The sequence below is a fragment of the Pagrus major genome, chromosome 16 (genome assembly GCF_040436345.1).
Source record: "Pagrus major chromosome 16, Pma_NU_1.0".
In the NCBI taxonomy this organism is placed as follows: Eukaryota; Metazoa; Chordata; class Actinopteri; order Spariformes; family Sparidae; genus Pagrus; species Pagrus major.
Genome location: NC_133230.1, coordinates 627,817 through 637,244, shown reverse-complemented (window position 1 = coordinate 637,244; position 9,428 = coordinate 627,817). Strand labels below are relative to the sequence as shown.

Sequence of the window (9,428 nt, the reverse complement as noted above, 5' to 3'; positions counted from 1 at the left end):
AGTCCAAGGAGAAAGAAGAGCCAGTGCCCAAAACTGGACAGTCACTGGGTGGGGCCTTGTGAGGTATTGGAGAAGCTGGGTGAGGTGGTATATAGGCTCCAGGTTTAATGACTGTTTCCCCTGTCAACTCCCCACATTCTCCCCCGCCCCTAAACTCACCCCCTGCTCATCAGCGGGGGGGGGGGGGGGGCAGCGTAGCGACCCTGCAGTAATGTTACTGTTATAATGTGTTCTGTGTTCTAAAGTTCTGTGATTTCTGACTGTCAGTGAACGTGTATGGTATGGACAGGTATGTGGTTGGATGAGGAAGCAAGGGGGCGGGGTGAGTGTAGGAAGAGAGAGTCGTGTGTATAGAGAGAAGGAGAGCTGAGAAAGAAGTGAGAGCTGTAAGACAAGAACGGCGCTGTTGTTGACAGTAACTGTTGTGGTTCTAATAATAAAGAAAGGTGAGACCAACTCCTCGTCATTCTTCTAACGTCCGGTCGGACGCTACAGTATCATATCAACAACAACTAAAAGGAAACTAAACTCAGGTTGCTGAAATTAAGTTTATTTTTTTTCTTCATTGTTTGATTCTGGTCTTTGTCATGACCTGCTCAAGAAGCCATGACAAGAGACAGTGAGACGCAGATAAACGTAAAGATTAACAATATTTATTTAAGTAACGTGCACAAATCATAATAATGCCATGAGGTGTGAACGTGTGTCTGCCGATGGGTGCATGTGAGTGATGTGTGCGGAGCGTTGTAAAGTGCAGAAACCAGGCCGAAGGCAACAAAACAACACAATGGAGCCGGAGGAAAACCAGGTCCTTCTGGTGAGAGAGCGAGAGAGAGACAAAACGACTGAGACGGCCTGCTCTTAAAACTTCCAGGAGACTGGCCAGGTGGTCCTGGTTTCAAGCCCCGCCCACTGAGATACCTGCAGACAGAAGGAAGGGATACACAAAGCAGGCCCTCGAACAGCAGGGGGCTGTCACATATTTTTGCCACCAGACCTTTGAATTAATGTTTATGTCAATTATTATTATTATTATTGTTATTTATATATAATTTATTCTTATTATATCATTTTATTATTAAGTTTAATATAATGTTAAGTTTTAAACAAACACAACATAAATTTTCCGGCTCTAAATCTAAATTCATTTTTCTTGAAATATAAAAATTATAAAATAAATTAAAGCTGTTCAGTGTGAAGCTGCAGTTCATGCTCCTGCCGCCGGGGGGCGCTGCTGCTGCTTCACGCTGTGTTCAGTGTAGAGACGTCAGACTGCGTCAAGCTGAGTCAGACAGGACGACACAGGAAGTGTTGAGGGTGTGATGTCAACGTAAAAGCATGGCCAAATAGAAGAAATGAATGACATGCAGTGGTGGTAGAAGTAGACGGACAGAAGTGTGTTTTACTGAGAGAAAAAGTTTTATTAACAAAAAGTATTTAACAAATCAAAGACATGATGAAACTTTGATCTTTTCTCTGTAAATAAACTGCTCAGAGGTTGTCGGGGATGCTGGATGTAGTAAAGTCATTATTATTACAGGGGACCAAAATTATTCACAAAAAAATAAAAATTCAGATCCGTCACAGATAAAACAATCAGGTGAAACACTAAAATATCAACAGTCTTAAATACATTTTATATTTAGATTCTGTCTCAAAAACCTTCTAGTTTATTCAGTCTGGTTTTTATGTTGAGTTTTATCATTGTTGTGGTTTTAATGTTTATAATTATTTTAATTTATTTTGGTTTCATCATAGCCCTTTGTTATTTGTATGTATTCACATTTGACTCTTGTTCTTATTCTTATATTTCATCATTTATAATTTTACCTGCGATATTTATTTTATTTCTATCTTTATTTGTATTGCTCGTTTTTGTCTTTTATTATTTTGACTTTGAGCCTCTGTTTTACACCATCGCTCTGTTTCGATCTCTTGTCATTCTGATTTCTTTCAATGTATAAATAAAGTTTGATTGAATGATTTTGAAAAGCCTGACCGGAAGTGAGAGCGTCACGACGCGTGCGGTCTTGACGCCGGCGCAGCGCCGCTCGTCAGTCCGCTCTGGCTCGTGCTTCGGGCCGCTTCGTGTCTTCGCTGCGGCGGAGAAATATGATGCGGAGCAGCAGCGGAACCGGAGCCCGTGACCCGGATCAGTCCAGAACCAGAACCAGAGCCGGACTAGCTGAACCCTCTGGCCCGGCACGGCTCGGCTCGCAGACAGCATGACAGCGGAGGAGAGGGCGACGACAGAGACGGGCTCCAGCCGCTGAGAGAGGCAGCTAGCCGGGCAGCTAACGGCGCGATGACCGCGGAGGGAAGCGGCGGCGGCGGGACGATCCGCAGCCGCATCAAGAACCTGCTGCGCTCCCCGTCCATCAAACTGAGGCGGCGGAGCGGCGCCGCGCGGCACAAAGAGGACCTGAGCGACAAGGTGCGCGTCACACACACACACACACACACACACACACACACACACACACACACACACACACACACACACACACACACACCAGCTGCTGCTAATTAAACTCATTAATCACATTTAATGATTGTTTGTTTGTTTGTTTACCTGATTTCTCTTCATGGTTTTATCAGCGTGACGTTTTAATTTATGATCAGAGTTTAATGTGTTATGATATTTAGTGAAACACACACACACACACACACACACACACACACACATACAGCTGAATGCTTTCAATCTGCTGTGTTGGCATATTTCACACACACACACACACACACACACACACACACACACACACACACACACACACACACACACACTCGGCAGCAGCAGCTCTGCAGTGTTCACTTCAGCTGGAGTCAATAAAGTTTAAACATCGGCTCATTTTCAGACCTCAGATCAGTTCTGATCACTTTCAGACGATCAATAAGTAACATCAGTAGTGACAGCAGCTGTAACCCTGTGTACTGGGTGTACTGGAGTACTGGGGTGTACTGGGTGTACTGGAGTACTGGGTGTACTGAGTGTACTGGGAGTACTGGGTGTACTGGGTGTACTGTGTGTACTGAGTGTACTGGGAGTACTGTGTGTACTGGGTGTACTGGGTGTACTGGGTGTACTGTGTGTACTGAGTGTACTGGGTGTACTGTGTGTACTGGGTGTACTGGGTGTACTGAGTGTACTGGGTGTACTGAGTGTACTGGGAGTACTGGGTGTACTGGGTGTACTGGGAGTACTGGGTGTACTGGGTGTACTGTGTGTACTGAGTGTACTGGGTGTACTGTGTGTACTGGGTGTACTGGGTGTACTGAGTGTACTGGGTGTACTGAGTGTACTGGGAGTACTGGGTGTACTGGGTGTACTGGGAGTACTGAGTGTACTGGGTGTACTGTGTGTACTGGGTGTACTGGGAGTACTGGGTGTACTGGGTGTACTGGGAGTACTGGGTGTACTGGGTGTACTGGGTGTACTGAGTGTACTGGGTGTACTGTGTGTACTGGGTGTACTGGGAGTACTGGGTGTACTGGGTGTACTGTGTGTACTGAGTGTACTGGGAGTACTGTGTGTACTGGGTGTACTGGGAGTACTGTGTGTACTGGGTGTACTGGGTGTACTGGGTGTACTGTGTGTACTGAGTGTACTGGGTGTACTGTGTGTACTGGGTGTACTGGGTGTACTGAGTGTACTGGGTGTACTGAGTGTACTGGGAGTACTGGGTGTACTGGGTGTACTGGGAGTACTGGGTGTACTGGGTTGTACTGTGTGTACTGAGTGTACTGGGTGTACTGTGTGTACTGGGTGTACTGGGTGTACTGAGTGTACTGGGTGTACTGAGTGTACTGGGAGTACTGGGTGTACTGGGTGTACTGGGAGTACTGAGTGTACTGTGTGTACTGTGTGTACTGGGTGTACTGGGAGTACTGGGTGTACTGGGTGTACTGGGAGTACTGGGTGTACTGGGTGTACTGGGTGTACTGAGTGTACTGGGTGTACTGTGTGTACTGGGTGTACTGGGAGTACTGGGTGTACTGGGTGTACTGTGTGTACTGAGTGTACTGGGAGTACTGTGTGTACTGGGTGTACTGGGAGTACTGTGTGTACTGGGTGTACTGGGTGTACTGGGTGTACTGGGTGTACTGTGTGTACTGAGTGTACTGGGTGTACTGTGTGTACTGGGTGTACTGGGTGTACTGAGTGTACTGGGAGTACTGTGTGTACTGGGTGTACTGGGTGTACTGGGTGTACTGGGTGTACTGTGTGTACTGAGTGTACTGGGTGTACTGTGTGTACTGGGTGTACTGGGTGTACTGGGTGTACTGTGTGTACTGGGTGTACTGGGTGTACTGGGAGTACTGAGTGTACTGGGAGTACTGGGTGTACTGGGAGTACTGAGTGTACTGTGTGTACTGGGAGTACTGGGAGTACTGGGTGTACTGGGTGAACCGGGTAAACTGGCTGCAGTCAGTGGAGCAGAAAGCTGCAGCAGCATCCTGTCAGTCAGGTTGTTCCTGTCTGTTTGTCCCTGCGGGGCTCCCGTCCATCCGTCAGCAGCTTCATCCGCTCAGCCAGTAAAACTCCCAGCATGCTTTGTGTTGTGGTGGAGCTGTACGCGTGTGTGTGGATCCAACCTGAGGGTCGGGGACCTGAATCAGAATCAGAATCAGAATCAGAATCAGAATTCCTTTATTTGTCCTGCAAATGGGGAAATTCCTTGGTCACAGCAGCCAGAGGACAATATCACACTTAAACAATAATACAAAGTAATAAATAAACAATATAATAAGAGATAAGAAATAGAATTAACTCGTATATACATAGTATTTACAATATGAACAGTGTAAGTATAAACAGTTTGGTATTGTTATTTACAAACAATAAATAATAAATATGGGTATTAAAACTTGTCCAATTAGTGGAAACCAGCAAGTGTGTGTATATGTGTAGAGTTTTGTAGTGCACAGTGCACGTGAGGTCTGCTGGAGCGGTGCTGGTTCGCAGGACGATTAGAAAGAGAGAGTCTGTGTATCAGCTCGGGTCTTCGTCCTGATGTCTGCTGACCTCTGGGTCCGGTTCTGCTCGGTCTGATGATGTCACAGACTTCATCTCATCAGAGATCAACATGTTTCAGTAATAAACTCTTTAATAACTTGTTACATCAACCGATCAGATCAGGTCCAAACTCTCAGTCAGTGGATCCGGTCCGTCTTTACAAACGTTTATTAATTATTCATCACTTTCATGATGTCATTGATCAGAAACCCCCCCCCCCCCCCCCCCCCCCGATGCCTCAGGACAAACAGCCTGTGTGTGTGTGTGTGTGTGTGTGTGTGCGTGTGTGTGTGTGTGTACAGTAATTATCTCCGTTGGGAAACACTTCAGATCTTCAGTCTGACCTCAAACATCTGAGCCTCAACACCTGAAGCATCCGACCAGCACCTGTAGCATCAGATACACCAGACGCTGTACTAATACTACAGACGCTGTACTAATACTACAGACGCTGTACTAATACTACAGACGCTGCACTAATACTACAGACGCTGTACTGATACTACAGACGCTGTACTAATACTACAGACGCTGTACTAATACTACAGACGCTGCACTAATACTACAGACGCTGTACTAATACTACAGACGCTGCACTAATACTACAGACGCTGTACTAATACTACAGACGCTGCACTAATACTACAGACGCTGTACTAATACTACAGACGCTGTACTAATACTACAGACGCTGCACTAATACTACAGACGCTGCACTAATACTACAGACGCTGTACTAATACTACAGACGCTGTACTAATACTACAGACGCTGTACAATACTACAGACGCTGTACAATACTACAGACGCTGCACTGTAGCAGAGTAATTTAAAGATAAAGTTTAATTGCAGCCTCGTTAGAACCGTTAATGACGTCGTTCAGCTCTGGCTTCTGATTGGTTAAAGGTGCAACATGCAACTACCAGGGGAGTGTTGGTGTTTACACTGTTAGCACAGGAGCTTTGACCGCTGGCAGAAAGAGGTTTTCAGGCTGGGGCTAGCTGGTTAGCATGCTAACATCAGTAGATACACAGACGTCATGACAGAACTTCACAACTCTTCTTTCATTTCGTTCTTATGATAATTTCACTGTTTTTATGCTAATCTAATGCTATTTCTTACTATCTGCATGCTTACTAGCATTACAACTACAGGCTGCTATTTCTCATGACTCATGTGTCATGTTAGTAGCTGTTAGCCAGAGCTAACAGACGTCTATTAAAGGTGGTGTGAAGTTAAAAATACAGAACAATAAGACTTTTACTGATGAACATTGTCGGTGTTGGTTCTGTGAAGCAGTTATCAGGTGAGCTGGTCACTGAGGAACATGTGAAGACGCTGAACGTGTGTCTGATGTTTGTGTTGACAGTTAATATCAGCTGGTTACTGTAGAAGCTAACAGGAAGTTAAGGTGATGACACATTTTCTCCACCTGTCAGCTGACAGCAGGAAGAGTCCTGCACACTGGATCAGTTTCTTGTCTGTAGATGTTGAAGAGTCTCACCTCGCTGTGACTCATCAGCGTTAAATAAAGTCAGCTGAGGATTCATCTCATCAGGTTTTATCAGTTTAACGTGACGAACGACTGTGAGGAAGCTGCTCGTCCAGAGGAAACACCGAGCAAAAACCAGGAAAACATAAATAGAGTTTGGTGCAGAGGGAGGGAGAGTCATGTGAGAGGAGGACACACACACACACACACACACACACACACACACACACAGAGGTTTGCTGTTGTTAGCTTAGCATCGAGCTGCACAGTACTCCAAACCACAGAACAGACTGCTCATTACGTGCTAACAGGCGTGAGGTTGGCAGCCTGCAGACGATGAAGACAGAAAGTCAGTCGAACTTAGATTTTAAACAACAATCTGAGATCTGATTGGACAGAAGAAGTTCTGACCCGTCAGGATACTTTACAGCAGCATGGAGCCTGAAGTAAGTGTGTGCTGATTAAATGTCGCTGTACAATCAGGTCCATTTAATACTGTCTCACTTCCTGTCTGTGGCTCTCTGCTGCGAGCTCATTGGTTCCTACCAGTGTTGTAAAAACTCATTCAAGAATTAAAGACGCAGTGTTTCAGTGTCAGCAGGTGTTCAGGAGGTCAGCAGGTGTTCATGAGGTCCGCAGGTGTTCATGAGGTCCGCAGGTGTTCATGAGGTCAGCAGGTGTTCATGAGGTCAGCAGCAGCTTGTTCTGGAGAATTTAAGAGACGTCTTGTGATGTTTGAGTGTTTGTATCATCGTTACTTCATCAGTCAATCTTTATTCGTACAGCTCGATTCACAACAAAACTCCTCTCATGACACTTTCCAGACTGAGCGGGTCCAAACAGAACTCCTGACCCAACATTTCCCCCGTGACAAACACATTGTGACAAAACTGCCTCCAACAGTCAGAACCCTCGAGCAGAACCGAGGTTGAATATGAATATTACTAAAATAACACTAATAATAATATTGATAATCTCAGTAATCTAACTCTATAATCTTAAATTTCCTCTTATTATTACAACATGAAGCCGACATGAAGCTGCTTTGTGCCGAGTCGACTCGTTCACTCGTGTTCATCGTCACACTGGATCAGAACAAACATCCACATCAGCAGTTATTCAACATTTGAATACATAAACTGCAGCTGTACGAACAGATCTTCTTCTTCTTCATGTGTTCTCACCACGTCTGTGTTTACCTGACCTGTCTGACTGACCTTTGCCCTCCAGGTCACCTTGGAGAAGGTTCTGGGTATCACGGCTCCGGGGAACCGAGCGCTGGCCTGCGACGCCAGAACTGGACTGTTGGCGTATCCTGCCGGGTGAGAAACCTGGACCTCCACACTGACACCACACACACACAGCTGGGTTCTGTCTCCCTGACGCTGATGAGAGTAACAAGATGATTTTGAATATTTGATAGTTTGAGAAAAGTCGTCGGTGCCATAAAAGTATTGAAGTTGGACACTCAGCCCAGTTTACACCTGACCCAGTTCACATCCTGGTTCTGAAGCAGCTGAAGTGTGTCTGAAAGGTTCTGATGTGTCTGCTGACGTTTAAAGGCTTAAACGTGTCAGTGAGAGGACGACTGCTGGGAAACTGGTAACCTCACAGCACCAGACTCCATTAACAAATGTCTCAATTTAGTGAGTTGTTGAGTTAAAACAAAGTTTATAAACTTTATGAAACTCTGATAAATTCTTCATCATTTGTTCCTTCTGGTTCCTTCTGCAAACATTAAACATGAAGACGTTTCTTCATGTGTAGAAACACGGAGTCGGTTTGTCTCAGTGGTGTCGGAGGAGAAGTTGTAGAGCGAGGATAGACGTGGTCACAAGACGTATGTCGAGAGGCTTTTAAGGTCCGGTGTGATCTGACGGGCTGCACACAGTTAAGTGTGTAAGTGTAGAGTGTGTTTACCTGCTGGTGTGTTGTGTAACAGTGTGTGTGTGTGTGTGGAGCAGCAGATTAAAGGCAGACAGGAATGTGAGAGTGAGTGTGTGTCTGTCACTCAGAGCTTCTCTAACAACATGATCAGATTATCAGATTAAACACATCATGTGATCACCGTCCGTTAGGAGCCGTGGTTCTGATCCACCACGAGACTTGTTGAGTCTCATTCCCAGGACGTCAAACAGCCACATGTTGGGTTGGTAAAGCGTCCTGAGCAGCAACAAAGAGAGAAAATAAGAAACTCTCTGCAGATACGAGACACTAACACGCCTTTTCTCCCCATTCAGCCTCCCTCTCTGTCTGTTCACATCTTTACGTCTTTGTCTCGTCTCGCTGCGTCTGCCGTGCGTGATGTGCTCTGATAGGTCGACATCAGTCTGGTGATGTTGGGAAGGCGGCGTGCGATGACGCCAAATAACAATAATCCATAATTCACCTCAAATGCATCAAACTAAAGTAACGAGGCTGTTTGAAGCTGTGAGGAGGAGAAAGTTCAGGTGTTTGTGTTCAGATGTAGAGAGGGAAAGTCTCAGAGAGACTCAGGTACAGGACAGATACCTGAAACATGGACTGAAGTACAGTGATGAAGTATTTGTACTTGTGTGTCCCCTCAGTTGAATCAGCTGCTTCAGTTGTGACAGAAATAATTTAAGAAATTAAAGTTTTGTCTAAAAGATAAAGTTGGTTGTTTAAATAAAAAGAGAATTTCAAAATAAAAGCGTCCAGCAGAAGCTGTTATGAAGCCGTCCTTCTCGTTTGTCTCACAAACACTCAGTGCAGACGAGGACGTTTGTCCCACAAACATTCAGTGCAGACGAGGACGTTTGTCCCACAAACATTCAGTGCAGACGAGGACGTTTGTCCCACAGACGACAGTGTGAGTGTCCCGGCTGTCCTCGGTGTCTCCAGTGAGACCACAGTGATTGATTATGGATCAGCTGGTCGTCCTGCAGTTTAAACTCTCTG

General features: G+C 45.5%; 1 protein-coding gene across 1 annotated transcript in view; it reads left to right on the top strand.

Moving 5' to 3' along the window:
• The first annotated feature begins 2,070 nt into the window (after positions 1-2,070).
• mapkbp1 (mitogen-activated protein kinase binding protein 1) overlaps positions 2,071-9,428 on the top strand; it is a 33,029-nt gene continuing 25,671 nt past the window's right edge. The window contains exons 1-2 of the mRNA XM_073483914.1: positions 2,071-2,434; positions 7,740-7,831. Of these exons, the coding sequence (XP_073340015.1) occupies positions 2,306-2,434; positions 7,740-7,831 (221 nt within the window). The 5' untranslated portion in view covers positions 2,071-2,305. The remainder of the gene's footprint in view (positions 2,435-7,739; positions 7,832-9,428) is intronic.